The sequence below is a fragment of the Coregonus lavaretus genome (assembly GCF_964263955.1).
Source record: "Coregonus lavaretus genome assembly, contig: HAP1_SCAFFOLD_717, whole genome shotgun sequence".
Taxonomy (NCBI): Eukaryota; Metazoa; Chordata; class Actinopteri; order Salmoniformes; family Salmonidae; genus Coregonus; species Coregonus lavaretus.
Genome location: NW_028161395.1, coordinates 26,174 through 48,032, shown reverse-complemented (window position 1 = coordinate 48,032; position 21,859 = coordinate 26,174). Strand labels below are relative to the sequence as shown.

The 21,859-nt window shown below is 43.7% G+C and overlaps 1 protein-coding gene across 1 annotated transcript in view; it reads left to right on the top strand.

Moving 5' to 3' along the window:
• LOC311120731 (serine/threonine-protein kinase WNK1-like) overlaps window positions 1-21,323 on the top strand; it is a gene marked incomplete at its 5' end in the record, with an annotated part of 84,040 nt that extends 62,717 nt beyond the window's left edge. Inside the window, 8 exons of the mRNA XM_084195309.1 lie at window positions 3,318-3,404; window positions 3,693-3,729; window positions 5,467-5,537; window positions 5,758-6,263; window positions 6,497-6,702; window positions 7,505-7,726; window positions 20,087-20,322; window positions 20,938-21,323. Of these exons, the coding sequence (XP_084051435.1) occupies window positions 3,318-3,404; window positions 3,693-3,729; window positions 5,467-5,537; window positions 5,758-6,263; window positions 6,497-6,702; window positions 7,505-7,726; window positions 20,087-20,322; window positions 20,938-21,321 (1,749 nt within the window). The 3' untranslated portion in view covers window positions 21,322-21,323. The remainder of the gene's footprint in view (window positions 1-3,317; window positions 3,405-3,692; window positions 3,730-5,466; window positions 5,538-5,757; window positions 6,264-6,496; window positions 6,703-7,504; window positions 7,727-20,086; window positions 20,323-20,937) is intronic.
• Window positions 21,324-21,859: the final 536 nt, after the last annotated feature.

Sequence of the window (21,859 nt, the reverse complement as noted above, 5' to 3'; positions counted from 1 at the left end):
CTCTCTCTCCTTTCTCTCTCACCCCCCTCTCTCCTTCTGTCTCTCTCTTACCCCTCTCTCTTCTTCTGTCTCTCTCTCTCCTTCTGTCTCTCTCTCACCCCCCTCTCTCCTTCTGTCTTTCTCACCCCCCCTCTCTCCTTCTGTCTCTCTCACCCCCTCTCTCTCCTTCTGTCTCTCTCTCTCCTTCTGTCTCTCTCTCACCCCCCCCTCTCTCCTTCTGTCTCTCTCTCTCACCCGCTCTCTCTCCTTCTGTCTCTCTCTCTCACCCCCCTCTCTCTCCTTCTGTCTCTCTCTCTCACCCCCCTCTCTCTCCTTCTGTCTCTCTCTCTCACCCCCCTCTCTCTCCTGTCTCTCTCTCACCCCCCTCTCTCTCCTTCTGTCTCTCTCTCTCACCCCCCTCTCTCTCCTTCTGTCTCTCTCTCTCACCCCCCTCTCTCTCCTTCTGTCTCTCTCTCTCCTTTCTCTCTCTCACCCCCCTCTCTCCTTCTGTCTCTCTCTCACCCCCCCTCTCCTTCTGTCTCTCTCTCTCCTTCTCTCTCTCCTTCTGTCTCTCTCTCTCACCCCCCTCTCTCTCCTTCTGTCTCTCTCTCACCCCCCTCTCTCTCCTTCTGTCTCTCTCTCACCCCCCTCTCTCTCACCCCCCTCTCTCCTTCTGTCTCTCTCTCACCCCTTTCTCCTTCTGTCTCTCTCTCTCCTTCTGTCTCTCTCTCACCCCCCCTCTCTCCTTCTGTCTCTCTCACCCCCCCTCTCTCCTTCTGTCTCTCTCACCCCCCCCTCTCTCCTTCTGTCTCTCTCACCCCCCCTCTCTCCTTCTGTCTCTCTCACCCCCTCTCTCTCCTTCTGTCTCTCTCTCTCCTTCTGTCTCTCTCTCCCCCCCCTCTCCTTCTGTCTCTCTCACCCCCTCTCTCCTTCTGTCTCTCTCTCTCACCCCCCTCTCTCTCCTTCTGTCTCTCTCTCACCCCCCTCTCTCTCCTTCTGTCTCTCTCTCTCACCCCCCTCTCTCTCCTTCTGTCTCTCTCTCTCACCCCCCTCTCTCTCCTTCTGTCTCTCTCTCTCACCCCCCTCTCTCTCCTTCTGTCTCTCTCTCACCCCCCTCTCTCTCCTTCTGTCTCTCTCTCTCTCTCACCCCCCCTCTCCTTCTGTCTCTCTCTCTCCTTCTCTCTCTCTCACCCCCCCTCTCTTCTTCTGTCTCTCACCCCCCCTCTCTCTCCTTCTGTCTCTCTCTCACCCCCTCTCTCCTTCTCTCTCTCTCACCCCCTCTCTCCTTCTCTCTCTCTCACCCCCCTCTCTCCTTCTCTCTCTCTCACCCCCCTCTCTCCTGTCTCTCTCTCTCACCCCCCTCTCTCTCCTTCTGTCTCTCTCTCTCCTTTCTCTCTCACCCCCCTCTCTCCTTCTGTCTCTCTCTTACCCCTCTCTCTCCTTCTGTCTCTCTCTCTCCTTCTGTCTCTCTCTCTCACCCCCCTCTCTCCTTCTGTCTCTCTCACCCCCCCTCTCTCCTTCTGTCTCTCTCACCCCCTCTCTCTCCTTCTGTCTCTCTCTCTCCTTCTGTCTCTCTCTCACCCCCCCCTCTCTCCTTCTCTCTCTCTCTCACCCGCTCTCTCTCCTTCTGTCTCTCTCTCTCACCCCCCTCTCTCTCCTTCTGTCTCTCTCTCTCACCCCCCTCTCTCTCCTTCTGTCTCTCTCTCTCACCCCCCTCTCCCTATCCTTCTGTCTCTCTCTCTCCTTTCTCTCTCTCACCCCCCCTCTCTCCTTCTGTCTCTCTCACCCCCCCCCCTCTCCTTCTGTCTCTCTCTCTCCTTCTCTCTCTCTCTCACCCCCCCTCTCTCCTTCTGTCTCTCTCTCTCACCCCTCTCTCTCCTTCTGTCTCTCTCTCTCACCCCCCCTCTCTCTCCTTCTGTTTCGCACTCGGTCTCTTTTTTTTTTTAGATCAGCTTTAATATTGCAGATAGATTGTAACTTCCATCAATGTAATTGTCTGCATCACTTCCAATCCCCATATGTTTTTTTTTGCGCAAACATAACATGGATAAAAGCGTCTGCTAAATGGCATATTATTATTATATTATATCATTTTTTACAATATATTTCCCTTTATTACTTTCCTCTTTCTGTCTTTCTCCTTCCTCTCTCTTTCTCCAGACAGACCGTTAGGGAGGATGGGGGTAGTTGGAGCTGGGTGGAGATAAATATGACTCATCTTCATTTGTCAAAGGGGTTTCTGTCAGTACAATATTTTAATAGTTTTCTTCCACGAAGAAAGCGAAGAGTTGCCAAGCAAAATATTACATCCAGACAGAGTTGTTCTCTCCCATATTATGCCCCCAGCGCATTCTTTCATAAAAAATAAATCAACTAGGGAATAAAAAGGAAAGACAGAGAAGACGGGCTCCCCCGGGCGACGGGTGGAGATTACGGTTTCATTTATACCCAGTCAGGCAGTGTTGTCAACAGCGTGAATCTAAAAATAGATCAAACCTAGCAAACCAGAGCATTGTTCTTTGTAAGGCAGAGTGGTTCATTATTTGCTTTCATCTGTAAGAATTATATATAATTTACTACCTCTCCTAGCTTGTGTAAGTTTCCGTTCAAAGCTCGCTCTGGTCTGGTCTGAGGTGATTTGATCTTGAGAAAGAGACTGGCTTTAATGATTCTTATGTGAAATTCTTTAAAGGAAATTTCAAACATTTTCAACTTCATATTCATCATCTCCAGCATCACTCCAACATCAATATGTGTGAAAATGGCACGTTTCTATGTTTTGTAGAAAAAAGATAGCGGAAGATAAGTGTTTCCAATGACATCATCGGTGTGCATCATGTGATTTTTACCAATTATGAGGAGGCATTGCCAATACATTTAGTCTACTAATTGGTTGATGATGTCACTGGAAACACTTACCTTCCTCAATCTTTTTGACTACAAAATATAGAAACGTGCCATTTTCACATATGTTGACGTTGGGGTGGTGCTGGAGATGATGAATATGAAGCTGAGAAAGGGTGAAATGTCCCTTTTAAAATATAGATTTTTAACTTCACCTGGATACCTTGGCTTGAAGCCAGTGTTTGACTAAATAAAAACCAATCAAGGATTATACCTAAATCTTTCAGTCTTTCAAATGTAATATGGAAAAATGAAAGCTAAACTTTTTCTGTGATTCACAGAAATAACTAAATTTTGCTAGATGAAATTCAACACTAATTAATGTCTAGAGACCAATTAGTTTGATGTGTTCTGAGGGTGGTGTGTGTCACCATGTTAGGATGTGTTGCTGTCTGTTTGACTAATGTCTATAAGGGGTTGTTGTTGCCCACTAGTCCCAGCAGCCTCTGGAAGACCTGGATGCCCAGCTGAGGAGGGCCCTGAGCCCAGAGACTGTCTCTGTCAGCTGTGTCACCACACAGGTACCATAGCCACACACACACGCCCCATTCAGGCCCGGAGGAACGTATTCCTTTTTATTGTTGTTGAAATGTTACGTTTAGTATGTTATGTCTTTTTTTTTTTTTTTTTTACCTTGAAAAAGCAGATGAATACTATTTCTTCTAATCTGTGTTTTGTAGTTGAAATGAGTTATTGTTATTATTCTGTGCTCTCTAATACTGACATTACTGTCGTGGTGCTATGTGGAATGTTTGTTGGTGTGACTCAAGACATGACAGTCACAGTGTGTTCTCCCCCATGTACCACAGTCCTCACTCACTGGGATGCATGCAGGTGGCCAGCCAGGTGTGTACTTCAACATCTACAGTGAGGGGGAAAAGTATTTGATCCCCTGCTGATTTTGTACGTTTGCCCACTGACAAAGACATGATCAGTCTATAATTTTAATGGTAGGTTTATTTGAACAGTGAGAGACAGAATAACAACAAAAAAATTCAGAAAAATGCATATAAAAAATGTTATAAATTAATTAGCATTTTAATGAGGGAAATAAGTATTTGACCCCCTCTCAATCAGAAAGATTTCTGGCTCCCAGGTGTCTTTTATACAGGTAACGAGCTGAGATTAGGAGCACACTCTTAAAGGGAGTGCTCCTAATCTCAGCTTGTTACCTGTATAAAAGACATCTGTCCACAGAAGCAATCAATCAATCAGATTCCAAACTCTCCACCATGGCCAAGACCAAAGAGCTCTCCAAGGATGTCAGGGACAAGATTGTAGACCTACACAAGGCTGGAATGGGCTACAAGACCATCGCCAAGCAGCTTGGTGAGAAGGTGACAACAGTTGGTGCGATTATTCGCAAATGGAAGAAACACAAAAGAACTGTCAATCTCCCTCGGCCTGAGGGTCCATGCAAGATCTCACCTCGTGGAGTTGCAATGAACATGAGAACGGTGAGGAATCAGCCCAGAACTACACGGGAGGATCTTGTCAATGATCTCAAGGCAGCTGGGACCATAGTCACCAAGAAAACAATTGGTTACACACTACACCGTGAAGGACTGAAATCCTGCAGCGCCCGCAAGGTCCCCCTGCTCAAGAAAGCACATATACATGCCCGTCTGAAGTTTGCCAATGAACATCTGAATGATTCAGAGGAGAACTGGGTGAAAGTGTTGTGGTCAGATGAGACCAAAATCGAGCTCTTTGGCATCAACTCAACTCTGTTTGGAGGAGGAGGAATGCTGCCTATGACCCCAAGAACACCATCCCCACCGTCAAACATGGAGGTGGAAACATTATGCTTTGGGGGTGTTTTTCTGCTAAGGGGACAGGACAACTTCACCGCATCAAAGTGACGATGGACGGCGCCATGTACCGTCAAATCTTGGGTGAGAACCTCCTTCCCTCAGCCAGGGCATTGAAAATGGGTCGTGGATGGGTATTCCAGCATGACAATGACCCAAAACACACGGCCAAGGCAACAAAGGAGTGGCTCAAGAAGAAGCACATTAAGGTCCTGGAGTGGCCTAGCCAGTCTCCAGACCTTAATCCCATAGAAAATCTGTGGAGGGAGCTGAAGGTTCGAGTTGCCAAACGTCAGCCTCGAAACCTTAATGACTTGGAGAAGATCTGCAAAGAGGAGTGGGACAAAATCCCTCCTGAGATGTGTGCAAACCTGGTGGCCAACTACAAGAAACGTCTGACCTCTGTGATTGCCAACAAGGGTTTTGCCACCAAGTACTAAGTCATGTTTTGCAGAGGGGTCAAATACTTATTTCCCTCATTAAAATGCAAATCAATTTATAACATTTTTTACATGCTTTTTTCTGGATTTTTGTTGTTGTTATTCTGTCTCTCACTGTTCAAATAAACCTACCATTAAAATTATAGACTGATCATTTCTTTGCAGTGGGCAAACGTACAAAATCAGCAGGGGATCAAATACTTTTTTCCCTCACTGTATCCTTACTCCATTTTGAAATGGTCATGCTACCTGTTAGTGTGTTATCCTTTCTTTTGGGATGTTTTGCCGATTTGTTGCATTGTAACATGATGATATCTCATTGGCCGTTTCAGTGCCTTTCCCGCTGGAAGGGGAATCAATCACGTTGCCTATTGCTGGAGGATTCCAACTGGGAGGATCCCAGGTATGGACTTCGAACTGTACCTTTCCAGCTCTATTTACATGATTGGAATATTACAGCAGTGTCTGCCTGGTGGTCAGAGTCTGCAATCTCTATGTACTTCATCTATCTCTCGTCAGAATAGTTTGATATGATTGTAGTGATAGTCCTTATGGTTGATCTGGGCCTTTAAATTCTGTCTGTTTTCATAATCTCTGTCTCTCACTTCTCCCCCCAACCCCAGGTCTCTGTGGCTGCAGACGAGGGTCCCGTCCGTGCACACCCCCCCAGGAGCCCCACAACATCCTCCACCTCCTCTTCCTCCTCCTCTCTCTCCAGCCCGGAGAACACACTGCACAAAGCCTCCTCCCCACTCCGCGGAGGTAAGACGGCTGGGGGAGATGTGGTGGACGGCCTGCCCTCCCTCCCCCACCGGACCGCCTCCCCTCAGCCCACCACCATCGGCCGCTTCCAGGTCACCACCAACACACCGGAGGCCAGGGTGGGCCGCTTCTCAGTGAGCCGAGCCCAGGATGTGGCAGCCGAGGCTGGGTTGGAGCAGCCACCCGCTTCCCAGACTAACGGGCCTAGTACTGGTCCTGGCTCGGCCACCATGCTCCTCAGCCCAGAGGACAAACAGAGCTCCCTGCCCAGCCTCAACAACTCCTTCAACTCCTACTTGAGCTCTGATAACGACTCTGAGTTTGAGGACGAGGACTTGAAGAGGGAGGTCAACCGGTTACGAGAAAAGTAGGTTTACCCTGTTTCTCTCCTCTCTTCTGCTCGACTGACATGTTCCTGTTTGCTGTTCCAAAAATAACCCTTCTTGAATCAGCACATTTAAGGGCTTATGGTTCCATTCCTAAAACTCCAACATGTCCACCTTCACCTGAAATGTTCCTGTGTTATTATACTGATGGGATTTTGGGGCAGATTTTAGGTTGATGTGCTGTCCATTAATCTCCCTCTCATCTCCTCTCCAGGCACATGAAGGAGATCCAGGCCCTGCACACCAAGCAGAAGGATGAGATTGACTCCCTGTTCACTAGGCTGGGCAAGGTACCGCCGGCCGTGGTGGTCCCTCCAGCTGTAGCCCTGGCCAGTCGCAGGAGACGACCCACCAAGAGCAAGAGCAGCAAGTCTAGCCGCTGCAGCTCCTCCCAGGGCAGCAAGAGCCCCCTGCAGCCAGGTACTACTAACCCCTGACCTCTGTCTGAACTGGTCGTATCAGCAAGAGCCCCCTGCAGCCAGGTACTACTAACCCCTGACCTCTGTCTGAACTGGTCGTATCAGCAAGAGCCCCCTGCAGCCAGGTACTACTAACCACTGACCTCTGTCTGAACTGGTCGTATCAGCAAGAGCCCCCTGAAACTTTTGACCTTAAAGTGTGTTAGAGCCAGAGACAGAAGAGGAAGCGAGACACCCCACTCCCTGTTTTTTTTCTGGTTCAATTGAAGTCAATGAATTTAGTAGACCAGACCCAGCTGCTATTGCATTGGTGTCTATGGGAGATTAAAAATATATATTTTTACGGTAAACGGTCGGAGTGAACGATCTTCATTTATACACCATCTTTGTTAGAGCCCACTGTAGCCAGGTACTGACCTCTAATCCCTGACCCTTGACCTCTAACCTGTGGTCCTCCTCAGTAGAGGGAATTGGCAGAGACAGTGTGTTAGAGTAGGGACTGTAACTGTACTGTACTCGCTTTCTCCTCTTCACAGGGCTACTTGTGGCAAACCAATCTTCTCTTCTCTCCTTCCTTCACTTTTAAACCATACAGTCAACTAGCTGTATTGTTTATGCTGTAACCCTGCACTGTGCAACCTAGCTAGCTACACTGTGGTTGTGTGACCTGCACCCTACCTACCTACACTGTGTGAGAGTCACTGTGTGCGTGTCTGCACTTTGAGGCTGTTCCCCTGACCTGTCCTCCTCCCTCCCCTGTTCTCCTCCTCTGTGTGTATGGTGTCTGTGTGTGTCAACTTCAGGCAGCACTTTATCTGCACAGAGCGCTCCCTCAGTGTACCCACCCCACCAGGCTCTCCTCCTGGCCCCTGGTCTGGCCCCTGGGGGCCTCCCCGACCTCCACCCTGCCTCAGGGAGCCGACCCCGGCCCCTCAAGCATCTCGGCCCCTCCAGTGAGAACCTGTGCTCTGCCTACACCAGCGACGCTACGCTGTCCGTGCCCAGTCTCTGTGCCCCCACCCAAGGTAGGCCTCCGTACGGCGCCCTACTGCCTAGGCCTTGGCTCTCATCCCTACGTCCCATTCATTCTTCCACCTGCCTCCAGTAGGCCTCATTTGCCTTGTCTGTCGAGGAAAAGTTCATCTACCCCCCCCCCCCCCCCCCACCACCACCACCACCACAGGGATGGAAATTAGTAGCGTCCCCATCCTCCTCTTCATACCATCCCCCCAAAAAGTCTGTCCGTCATAATGGTCTCTATTTGGGTGTTTCTCTGTCTTGTCCTGTCCTGTAGTTTATCAGATGACAACTTACCACTAGGGTTGGTACAGTAGAGGAATGTTTGACAGAGCCAATTTGGTCTGATACAGACGGTAGCACTGGACTGTAGTGTTGGGAAGGCTTACGATAATCCTGATGGATTTCACTTCCTGAAAAAAATCCCCATTCGGTCGGGGAACACTATTGCTCTGGCTCAAGACTATGGTGCATGTTGGGTATTTCAATTGGACTGTTGATTTGGGCACCTCTGTTGTCTCAAGCTAGCCTTTCTTCTACACACTCAGTGGAAGCTCCATTACTAACTGTCTGGATGGGACCGCTCCTATTCCTCCCACGCTACAGGGGGTGCTATTGCTCCACTTCTCCACCTCCCAGTGCAGCTCTATCCTCTCATCACTGTAAGGCACTCCTCTCCTCCATCCCTCTCCGTTCTCTCATCTCCCTCCCTCTGTTGCTCAGTGTACTTACTGTTCCATTCTTACTGTGTATATGTGTACCTCTTTCTCTCTCTTTTTCTCTCTCTCTCTCTCTCCCTTCCTCTCTTTTTGTACCACAGGCTGTGTAACGTTCAGCTGTGGGTCGGAGAGAGTGACCATCAAACCAGGTGGCAGAAGGACCCGTTTTCTGAGTACGCCCTGCTTGGCTCTTTGTGTGTAACGCTTCTTCCTCTTCCTTTGTCTTCTTTCTCCTTCACTTCCTACTTCCTGTCATGTGATTATCTCTTGTCTTCCGATTGGGAGCCACATCTCCTCTGGCATTTTAGCCTTTTTTTGTTTAAATTGGCCCCATTTATAGAGCATTATAGATAAATGACTCAATGACCACTGATGATGCATCATCACATAGCCTAATGGATACATGTATCTAATGGCATACTCTACATTCCCATCCTAGTGCATTAAGGTCATGTATATAGTATATACCCACAGACAGTGTGGTGCCAGAGGCTTAAACATCTGATCATTCTATCTGACCCCTCTTATAAACCATGATCATTATTATCACCAATAGCCAATGCAACAGTAATGTCTCCATAAAGCATGTTGAGCTATAAGACAGGTACAGTCTAGAACAGGGCTCTCCAACCCTGTTCCTGGGTTTTCGCCCCAATCCCAGTTGTAGCTAACCTGATTCATCTTCTCAACCAGCTAATTATTAGAATCAGGTGTGTTAGATTAGGGTTGGAGTGAAAACCTACAGGAGAGTAGCTCTCCAGGAACAGGGCTGGAGAGAACTGTTCTAGAGTGTAATATATATATATATATATATATATATATATATATATATATATATATATATATATATATATATATATATATATATATATATATATATATATATATATATATATATATATATATATATATATATATATATATATATATATATATAAAAATACCAAGGTGACATTTTTGACACTTGGTCCTCCACACTGATCCGTTTCCACTACGGTCCCATACTCCACTCACGTCAACATCAAAGCATTATATTATAATTTCTAATGTTTCTTCATCCAGCTAATAATCACCCTTATTTAAACTGTATAGGCTATCATTTGGAAGTTCTTGGATGAGCTTTTGAGCAATAAAAAATTGGAATGGTAATAGTTCACTCTTCAAGTGAATGGTCTGTGGTACTACCCTTTAGGAATAGTTATGGTCTGTACTACAGTACTACCCTTTAGTAATAGTTATGGTCTGTACTACAGTACTACCCTTTAGTAATAGTTATGGTCTGTACTACCCTTTAGTAATAGTTATGGTCTGTATTACAGTACTACCCTTTAGTAATAGTTATGGTCTGTACTACAGTACTACCCTTTAGTAATAGTTATGGTCTGTACTACCCTTTAGTAATAGTTATGGTCTGTATTACAGTACTACCCTTTAGTAATAGTTATGGTCTGTACTACAGTACTACCCTTTAGTAATAGTTATGGTCTGTACTACAGTACTACCCTTTAGTAATAGTTATGGTCTGTACTATAGTACTACCCTTTAGTAATAGTTATGGTCTGTATTACAGTACTACCCTTTAGTAATAGTTATGGTCTGTACTACAGTACTACCCTTTAGTAATCGTTATGGTCTGTACTACCCTTTAGTAATAGTTATGGTCTGTACTACAGTACTACCCTTTAGTAATAGTTATGGTCTGTACTACAGTACTACTCTTTAGTAATAGTTATGGTCTGTACTACCCTTTAGTAATAGTTATGGTCTGTACTACAGTACTACCCTTTAGTAATAGTTATGGTCTGTACTACAGCACTACCCTTTAGTAATAGTTATGGTCTGTACTACCCTTTAGTAATAGTTATGGTCTGTACTACAGTACTACCCTTTAGTAATAGTTATGGTCTGTACTACCCTTTAGTAATAGTTATGGTCTGTACTACAGTACTACCCTTTAGTAATAGTTATGGTCTGTACTACAGTACTACCCTTTAGTAATAGTTATGGTCTGTACTACAGCACTACCCTTTAGTAATAGTTATGGTCTGTACTACCCTTTAGTAATAGTTATGGTCTGTACTACAGTACTACCCTTTAGTAATAGTTATGGTCTGTACTACCCTTTAGTAATAGTTATGGTCTGTACTACAGTACTACCCTTTAGTAATAGTTATGGTCTGTACTACCCTTTAGTAATAGTTATGGTCTGTACTACAGTACTACCCTTTAGTAATAGTTATGGTCTGTACTACCCTTTAGTAATAGTTATGGTCTGTACTACCCTTTAGTAATAGTTATGGTCTGTATTACAGTACTCCCCTTTAGTAATAGTTATGGTCTGTACTACCCTTTAGTAATATTTATGGTCTGTATTACAGTACTACCCTTTAGTGATAGTTATGGTCTGTACTACAGTACTACCCTTTAGTGATATTTATGGTCTGTACTACAGTACTACCCTTTAGTGATAGTTATGGTCTGTACTACAGTACTACCCTTTAGTGATAGTTATGGTCTGTACTACCCTTTAGTGATAGTTATGGTCTGTATTACAGTACTACCCTTTAGTAATAGTTATGGTCTGTATTACAGTACTACCCTTTAGTAATAGTTATGGTCTGTACTACCCTTTAGTAATAGTGATGGTCTGTATTACAGTACTACCCTTTAGTGATAGTTATGGTCTGTACTACAGTACTACCCTTTAGTAATAGTTATGGTCTGTACTACAGTACTCCCCTTTAGTAATAGTTATGGTCTGTACTACAGTACTACCCTTTAGTGATAGTTATGGTCTGTATTACAGTACTACCCTTTAGTAATAGTTATGGTCTGTACTACAGTACTACCCTTTAGTAATACCCTTTAGTAATAGTTATGGTCTGTACTATAGTACTACCCTTTAGTAATAGTTATGGTCTGTACTACAGTACTCCCCTTTAGTAATAGTTATGGTCTGTACTACAGTACTACCCTTTAGTGATAGTTATGGTCTGTATTACAGTACTACTCTTTAGTAATAGTTATGGTCTGTACTACAGTACTACCTTTTAGTAATAGTTATGGTCTGTATTACAGTACTACCCTTTAGTAATAGTTATGGTCTGTATTACAGTACTACCCTTTAGTAATAGTTATGGTCTGTATTACAGTACTACCCTTTAGTAATAGTTATGGTCTGTATTACAGTACTACCCTTTAGTAATAGTTATGGTCTGTATTACAGTACTACCCTTTAGTAATAGTTATGGTCTGTATTACAGTACTCCCATTTAGTAATAGTTATGGTCTGTACTACCCTTTAGTAATAGTGATGGTCTGTATTACAGTACTACCCTTTAGTAATAGTTATGGTCTGTATTACAGTACTACCCTTTAGTAATAGTTATGGTCTGTACTACAGTACTACCCTTTAGTAATAGTTATGGTCTGTACTACAGTACTACCCTTTAGTAATCGTTATGGTCTGTACTACCCTTTAGTAATAGTTATGGTCTGTACTACAGTACTACCCTTTAGTAATAGTTATGGTCTGTACTACAGTACTACTCTTTAGTAATAGTTATGGTCTGTACTACCCTTTAGTAATAGTTATGGTCTGTACTACCCTTTAGTAATAGTTATGGTCTGTATTACAGTACTACCCTTTAGTAATAGTTATGGTCTGTATTACAGTACTACCCTTTAGTAATAGTTATGGTCTGTACTACAGTACTACTCTTTAGTAATAGTTATGGTCTGTACTACCCTTTAGTAATAGTTATGGTCTGTACTACAGTACTACCCTTTAGTAATAGTTATGGTCTGTACTACAGTACTACCCTTTAGTAATAGTTATGGTCTGTACTACCCTTTAGTAATAGTTATGGTCTGTACTACAGTACTACCCTTTAGTAATAGTTATGGTCTGTACTACCCTTTAGTAATAGTTATGGTCTGTACTACAGTACTACCCTTTAGTAATAGTTATGGTCTGTACTACCCTTTAGTAATAGTTATGGTCTGTACTACCCTTTAGTAATAGTTATGGTCTGTACTACCCTTTAGTAATAGTTATGGTCTGTACTACCCTTTAGTAATAGTTATGGTCTGTATTACAGTACTCCCCTTTAGTAATAGTTATGGTCTGTACTACCCTTTAGTAATATTTATGGTCTGTATTACAGTACTACCCTTTAGTGATAGTTATGGTCTGTACTACAGTACTACCCTTTAGTGATATTTATGGTCTGTACTACAGTACTACCCTTTAGTGATAGTTATGGTCTGTACTACAGTACTACCCTTTAGTGATAGTTATGGTCTGTACTACCCTTTAGTGATAGTTATGGTCTGTATTACAGTACTACCCTTTAGTAATAGTTATGGTCTGTATTACAGTACTACCCTTTAGTAATAGTTATGGTCTGTACTACCCTTTAGTAATAGTGATGGTCTGTATTACAGTACTACCCTTTAGTGATAGTTATGGTCTGTACTACAGTACTACCCTTTAGTAATAGTTATGGTCTGTACTACAGTACTCCCCTTTAGTAATAGTTATGGTCTGTACTACAGTACTACCCTTTAGTGATAGTTATGGTCTGTATTACAGTACTACCCTTTAGTAATAGTTATGGTCTGTACTACAGTACTACCCTTTAGTAATACCCTTTAGTAATAGTTATGGTCTGTACTATAGTACTACCCTTTAGTAATAGTTATGGTCTGTACTACAGTACTCCCCTTTAGTAATAGTTATGGTCTGTACTACAGTACTACCCTTTAGTGATAGTTATGGTCTGTATTACAGTACTACTCTTTAGTAATAGTTATGGTCTGTACTACAGTACTACCTTTTAGTAATAGTTATGGTCTGTATTACAGTACTACCCTTTAGTAATAGTTATGGTCTGTATTACAGTACTACCCTTTAGTAATAGTTATGGTCTGTATTACAGTACTACCCTTTAGTAATAGTTATGGTCTGTATTACAGTACTACCCTTTAGTAATAGTTATGGTCTGTATTACAGTACTACCCTTTAGTAATAGTTATGGTCTGTATTACAGTACTCCCATTTAGTAATAGTTATGGTCTGTACTACCCTTTAGTAATAGTGATGGTCTGTATTACAGTACTACCCTTTAGTAATAGTTATGGTCTGTATTACAGTACTACCCTTTAGTAATAGTTAGGGTCTGTATTACAGTACTACCCTTTAGTAATAGTTATGGTCTGTATTACAGTACTACCCTTTAGTAATAGTTATGGTCTGTACTACAGTACTACCCTTTAGTAATAGTTATGGTCTGTACTACAGTACTACCCTTTAGTAATAGTTATGGTCTGTATTACAGTACTACCCTTTAGTAATAGTTATGGTCTGTACTACAGTACTACCCTTTAGTAATAGTTATGGTCTGTACTACAGTACTACCCTTTAGTGATAGTTATGGTCTGTACTACCCTTTAGTGATAGTTATGGTCTGTATTACAGTACTACCCTTTAGTAATAGTGATGGTCTGTATTACAGTACTACCCTTTAGTAATAGCTATGGTCTGTACTACAGTACTACCCTTTAGTAATAGTTATGGTCTGTATTACAGTACTACCCTTTAGTAATAGCTATGGTCTGTATTACAGTACTACCCTTTAGTGATAGTTATGGTCTGTATTACAGTACTACCCTTTAGTGATAGTAATGGTCTGTATTATAGTACTACCCTTTAGTAATAGTCATGGTCTGTATTATAGTACTACCCTTTAGTAATAGTCATGGTCTGTATTACAGTACTACCCTTTAGTAATAGTAATGGTCTGTATTACAGTACTACCCTTTAGTAATAGTTATGGTCTGTATTACAGTACTACCCTTTAGTAATAGTCATGGTCTGTATTACAGTACTACTCTTTAGTAATATTTATGGTCTGTATTACAGTACTCCCCTTTAGTAATAGTTATGGTCTGTATTACAGTACTCCCCTTTAGTAATAGTTATGGTCTGTATTACAGTACTACCCTTTAGTAATAGTCATGGTCTGTATTACAGTACTACCCTTTAGTAATAGTTATGGTCTGTATTACCCTTTAGTGATAGTTATGGTCTGTACTACAGTACTACCCTTTAGTAATAGTTATGGTCTGTACTACAGTACTACCCTTTAGTAATAGTTATGGTCTGTATTACAGTACTACCCTTTAGTAATAGTTATGGTCTGTATTACAGTACTACCCTTTAGTAATAGTTATGGTCTGTATTACAGTACTACCCTTTAGTAATAGTTATGGTCTGTACTACCCTTTAGTAATAGTTATGGTCTGTACTACAGTACTACCCTTTAGTAATAGTTATGGTCTGTATTACAGTACTACCCTTTAGTAATAGTTATGGTCTGTATTACAGTACTACCCTTTAGTAATAGTTATGGTCTGTACTACAGTACTACCCTTTAGTAATAGTTATGGTCTGTATTACAGTACTACCCTTTAGTAATAGTTATGGTATGTACTACAGTACTCCCCTTTAGTAATAGTGATGGTCTGTATTACAGTACTACCCTTTAGTAATAGTTATGGTCTGTATTACAGTACTACCCTTTAGTAATAGTTATGGTATGTACTACAGTACTCCCCTTTAGTAATAGTGATGGTCTGTATTACAGTACTACCCTTTAGTAATAGTGATGGTCTGTATTACAGTACTACCCTTTAGTAATAGTTATGGTCTGTATTACAGTACTCCCCTTTAGTAATAGTTATGGTCTGTACTACAGTACTCCCCTTTAGTAATAGTTATGGTCTGTATTACAGTACTACCCTTTAGTAATAGTGATGGTCTGTATTACAGTACTACCCTTTAGTAATAGTTATGGTCTGTACTACAGTACTACCCTTTAGTAATAGTGATGGTCTGTATTACAGTACTACCCTTTAGTAATAGTTATGGTCTGTACTACAGTACTACCCTTTAGTAATAGTTATTGTCTGTACTACAGTACTACCCTTTAGTAATAGTTATGGTCTGTATTACAGTACTACCCTTTAGTAATAGTGATGGTCTGTACTACAGTACTACCCTTTAGTAATAGTTATGGTCTGTATTACAGTACTACCCTTTAGTAATAGTTATGGTCTGTACTACAGTACTACCCTTTAGTAATAGTTATGGTCTGTATTACAGTACTACCCTTTAGTAATAGTTATGGTCTGTACTACAGTACTCCCTACTGCTCCCAGCAGGCAGTCTTCTCTTCTTTCTTGTGTGATCCCCATTTTATAGTGTTAATGCCAAGAACATTAGCGAACTTCACATCCAGAAACACCACCTTACTTCACCTTACCATGTGCTGTACTCCGCCTCATCACGTACCATTGAGCTAACTGACATGAGAGAACCCACCCAGCCAACCAGATCCATGTCTTCCATTGCAAAGCAGACGAAAAGGAAAGACAAGAAATGGTTTATTACCTGTTGAGTTGATGTAACTTATTCTGACTGGGTTTGACTCAATGTAAGGAGTTTGTACGTTCGTTGATGGATGTTAAGTTTGAATGAATGCCTTGATGATCCCTCTGCAGCTTAATCTCCTGCCAACCTCTATGCGCTCCACCCTTACACCCCTCCACTCCTATTCCCTAAACCCTAAACCCTACAGCTACACCCCTATCCCCACCACCCTTACACCCCTCCACTCCTATTCCCTAAACCCTACAACCTACAGCTACACCCCTATCCCCACCACCCTACACCCCTACACTCCTGTCATTTTAGCCAAGGGGAATGAGCTGTAGAGAGGATCCGGATTTACCTCCAGGAGGAGTGCATGTTTTGTTTTTAATTGAAAACACTCAGAATGCCCTATTCTGTTGTAGAAGGGTGAATGATTAACACTGACTTTCTCCTCCAATCCTCACACTCTCCGTCCATCCTACGCTTCACATTCTCTCCGTCCACTCTTCAGGGAAGATGGTGAAAAAAGTCTGCCCCTGCAACCAACTCTGTAGTAATTATCTCTTTTTATGACCTTTGACCCTCACCCCCTACTGCCTCGTCCACCACCCTCACTCTCTGCACCCCCCCGTTAGGGTTGCAAAGTTAAAGCATTTTTCCCAAATGTCCCAGGTTTTCCAGAAATCCCAGTTGGAGGATTCCCTCCCTGCTTATTCTCACCTGATTTCAGGATATCTGGAAAACCTGGGAATTTTGGGAAAGTTACTGGAATTTTTGCAATCCTACCCCCTGTTGCTTTCTGCTTTGAGTGTCTGTGCACTTACTGCCCTGTGGATGCCAGCTTTGGCTTTAGTCATCGGTCGGAGTCCACAAGGCTCTCCTCTCACAGGCTGACTTGAGCATTTCTCTGTTGTGACGATGACCCCATTCACATGATCTGTTACAGGTGTTCTCAAAGTGAGGTCTGAAGCCAGATATATACAAATGTATTCTAAATTTTTTTAATGGAAATACTAACAACAGATTATTCCAAATTTGGCCAAGGGATCCGTGGAATAAGTTTAGAGGGTGTAATACAATACAATCTAATAATATTAATCTACAATTTCTGTTCTTAAACCTGGGCAACATGGGCCTGGGAGGCTCACAGGGATATTGGTATCCACAGTACTCCACCAATTATACAATTTAGGGAACATAAATGCACTTTAATTTAAGCTTTGAAACTGCAAAATCTGTAGAATTGCAGTATATTAGCTTTAAAACTGCAATAACAAAAAATGTCTCTGCCCGATGGCAAAATATGTAGAATTGCATGAAATTAGGTTGAAAACTGCTACCTTTTCTCTCCAATGCCAAGAGGCAGGCTTTTAAAATGTTCCTTTCCAGGGCCCGAGACTTGGTTCGTCCAGCCATGCATGCACTGCCGAAGTCATAGTAAAACTCTTGTTCTGATTATGATGGGCTCCCTGATGAGTTTGTTATCACATAAGGGGTCCCCGCCCCCAACAAGTTTGAGAACACCTGTAGTTTCTGTCTTTCACTCAAAACTCTCCTCAGTGGAAATTTAGATTTAGCATTTTGGCAATTGGATTGGAGTGGCTATTAATTGATTCACCGCTTGAATTTCTGTTTGTATGTATGTGAGCTCCCATATGCAATGAACTGTTTTCCTTAGGCGCCTGTGTGCCTCTCACATCAAGGAGATCACACAACTGACTATTCACACACACTTAACTGGTGACAGATAGCCACTTCCCTTTCTCTCCCAGTGCTGTCCAGTAGAGCATTCAGACTGTCTAATGGCTAATGCACTCTGAGAGCCCCTGGCTCCTATATCATCCCATTAGAGCCAATGAAAAGTCCCCGAGCCCTCTATCATCCCATTAGAGCAATGAAAAGTCCCCGAGTCCTCTATCATCCCATTAGAGCCAATGAAAAGTCCCCAAGTCCTCTATCATCCCATTAGAGCCAATAAAAAGTCCCAGAGTCCTCTATCATCCCATTAGAGCCAATGAAAGTCCCAGAGTCCTCTATCATCCCATTAGAGCCAATAAAAAGTCCCAGAGTCCTCTATCATCCCATTAGAGCCAATGAAAGTCCCAGAGTCCTCTATCATCCCATTAGAGCCAATAAAAAGTCCCAGAGTCCTCTATCATCCCATTAGAGCCAATGAAAGTCCCAGAGTCCTCTATCATCCCATTAGAGCCAATAAAAAGTCCCAGAGTCCCCTATCATCCCATTAGAGCCAATGAAAGTCCCAGAGTCCTCTATCATCCCATTAGAGCCAATAAAAAGTCCCAGAGTCCTCTATCATCCCATTAGAGCCAATGAAAAGTCCCAGAGTCCTCTATCATCCCATTAGAGCCAATGAAAAGTCCCAGAGTCCTCTATCATCCCATTAGAGCCAATGAAAAGTCCCAGAGTCCTCTATCATCCCATTAGAGCCAATAAAAAGTCCCCGAGTCCTCTATCATCCCATTAGAGCCAATGAAAGTCCCAGAGTCCTCTATCATCCCATTAGAGCCAATAAAAAGTCCCCGAGTCCTCTATCATCCCATTAGAGCCAATGAAAGTCCCTGATTCGTCTATCATCCCAATAAAAGTCCCTGACTCCCTCCTTCTACACAACCCTCATCTTATGGGTTTGAATGTGAATCTGGCTCACCATAGCCAGACACAACACCATTGTAAGTCCACCACCCTGAGAAACGTCCTGTATGCTCACACACAGAGGAAGCTGTTGGTTTGCTTTTAGTTCCTACCATAGGACTGTGTTCAAAAATATATATATATTTTAAAGCGGCAATCAGCAGTAGAAACAATAACAAAGCTCAATCCCCGCCCCTGTTTTGGTAAAAAGCTGAGGGATGGGGCAGGAGAAATGTAACCACTCTCAAATTCATAGACGGAGCTATGAATGCAAGGACTGACCATCCATGATATTAAAATGATAGTTTTAACAATGTTTTGAGGCTATATAGTGTTTCTTTACATTTACTTTGTTAACAAACATTGGAGTAAAACAAGCCTATATGATGGGATACGACAATTGAACTAAGCACGAGGCATTTCTAAGTTATATTTTTAATGAATCAATGGGTACATATAAAAAATGTGTACGTTAGAAAATGGATATAGCAAGTGCTGATTGCCCCTTTAAACAAAATGTATTTTCATTATTGGCCAACTTACAACATAGTTCATCTCAGAGTCGTTGCGAAGTGAATGGGTGTCATCCAGGCCACTAAAACAAATGCTGAAGTCATGTTGTGATTCAGCTGCCCCCCCCTCCTCCTTCCCCCTCCCCCATCTCCTTCTAGTCTAGAGCATGGCTTGTCCTGTGGACTCCACTACCCAGAGTTCCACTGGTGCTGCAGTTATGACTCAGTGTATTGCTGCTTTGGCTTTTTCCCCCCTATCATCTTTAATTTTCTATTTTTCCTTTTTATACATTTTGCAACTTGACTCAATAGTTTGTCAGAAATGCCAAAGGTGTGCCTCTTCAATGATTGAGCTTAGTTTGTCTATCAAACAACAATTATATTTTAGGAGTTTGTTTTTCTGTCATAGCTTCATTTATTGTTTGCAAAGGAAATGCCAAGACCTGTGAATATATCAAATGATAAGGCTAGATGACGTTCACCAACATGCAAAGCTACTGCATGTCTGTGAATGTTGTTGTTGCCGTCGTTAAGTCTCCAAACATAAACCAACATGATCTCAGGTCTTGGTCCAAAGTAAATCCCCAAAATGTGTCTTGTGAGAGATGGGTTATTTTAGCTGTAAATCTAAGCTAGTCATTGTTGATATATTGAAATGTTTATCTGCAGACAGTGAATGTGTCTATTTTTTAAATGGAGAATGTTCTGGTTCATTCAGGGTGATAGACTAGTGTTAAAGCTCCATCTGCATTAGTTGAGCATGAGCTCCCTCTGCTGTTCATATGCAGAACACATTTGTCAGATTAGATTTTATTTTCATCCTGCTAAATGTTGGCCCAGTTTAGCAGGATGGAGGCTGAAATACATACATCAGAAAGAGTGGATCATAATGTATCATAGGATCCTGTCCTAATACTTTGACATAGCTAGAGTATGTCATTAACCAACGTCTCCTGATCAACTCTGATCAAACCCATTGACACCCACACAACTACCTACTCTACATATCCCATAACCCTCCTCTCTCTCTCCCTCTCTCTCTCTCTCCAGGGACCAGCAGCACCAACACAGTGAGTGGTCCAGGAGGCCAGGGTCAAGAACCAGGTTCAGGGGGTCAGAACCAGGGCCAGCCTTCTCCCAACGCCCCCCAACAGGGCCGGAAGGGCACGTTCACCGACGACCTGCACAAGCTGGTTGACAACTGGGCCCGCGACGCTATGAGTCTGTCCCAGGGCAAGAGTCGCTCCAAACACCAACAGCAACCCTCACAGGGACACAGCTACGAGGTGAGTAAAGACCATGACTCAACCCTCACAGGGACACAGCTACGACGTGAGTAAAGACCATGACTCAACCCTCACAGGGTCACAGCTACGACGTGAGTAAAGACCATGACTCAACCCTCACAGGGACACAGCTACGACGTGAGTAAAGACCATGACTCGACCCTCACAGGGACACAGCTACGACGTGAGTAAAGACCATGACTCAACCCTCACAGGGACACAGCTACGACGTGAGTAAAGACCATGACTCGACCCTCACAGGGACACAGCTACGACGTGAGTAAAGACCATGACTCGACCCTCACAGGGACACAGCTACGACGTGAGTAAAGACCATGACTCGACCCTCACAGGGTCACAGCTACGACGTGAGTAAAGACCATGACTCGACCCTCACAGGGACACAGCTACGACGTGAGTAAAGACCATGACTCAACCCTCACAGGGACACAGCTACGACGTGAGTAAAGACCATGACTCAACCCTCACAGGGACAGAGTTGTTCCAATGTCCACATTAGCTAGTTTTGGCCATGTATTGTAAGTGGGATGCTAGTATGGATATTGGAGAGCAGCCATGGAGTATCTCACCCTGGTGTCTCTTCTCCCTCTCCAGGCAACCCCGTCGAGCAACAAGGGGCGTAAGTTCTCCGCCCCGAGTCAGCTGTGCCCCAGCAACGCCTCTTCCACCCCCGCTACCTCTCTGGGGGGCCGCAAGGGCTCCTTGTGTCCCCCTCCCCAGTACGGCGGGGTCGGGGCAGGCTACCCCTCCTCCACTGCACCTTACAGCAGCGCCCAGTGGGTTGGATCCACGGGGTCCACAGGGCCGGGACAGGGTCAGGCGGGTATGTTGGCCTCCTCTCAGCCCCTGGTCGTCTCCTCCTCGCAGTACCCCTCCTCTGCCACTGGGGGGCAGGGCTCCCTGCAGGGCTTCCATCACATCAGCACTTTGCAGAAATCCGTCAGCAACCCTGGAGGCCCCAACCTGAGGACCACGTAGTGGCCGGGCCGGGCTGAGAGACTGAGACAGACTGAGGGAGAGAGACATGGGGAGAGGAGAGGAGAGAAGGGTGTCTGTGTTACAAGGGAGAGAGGGGCTTGTTTGTTACAAGCGGCATCATGGTTGGTGGGACTGTGTTGAATGTGAATGAGCTGGCTGTGAAAAGGAGGAGAAGAGAGAAGAAGAGCCAGCTGGTGTGTGAAGTGGTGCACCACACTGCCCCCTTCTGTTTCCCTGAAGGATGACAGGAGAGGTACACACTCCCACAGGACCTGGTAGGGTAGGGGACACACTCCCCCTCTCTCCCCCCACCCAGAGGTCAACTGTGGGCCTTGGAGGTCGAAGAAAGCCGCAAAACGCGACAAGGAATACCAATGGACACGAGTGCAATGTTAAGTGGCCAAAGAGGGTTATTGTGACAATTACTATTGTAAAATCTGTGTGTGTGGTGATGAGGTTTGTTCCTTCACTGACTGGCCTTTACATGTACTCTATAGTAGAGACCAGAGCCTTGTACTGATCTCAAAGAGGAGGGATG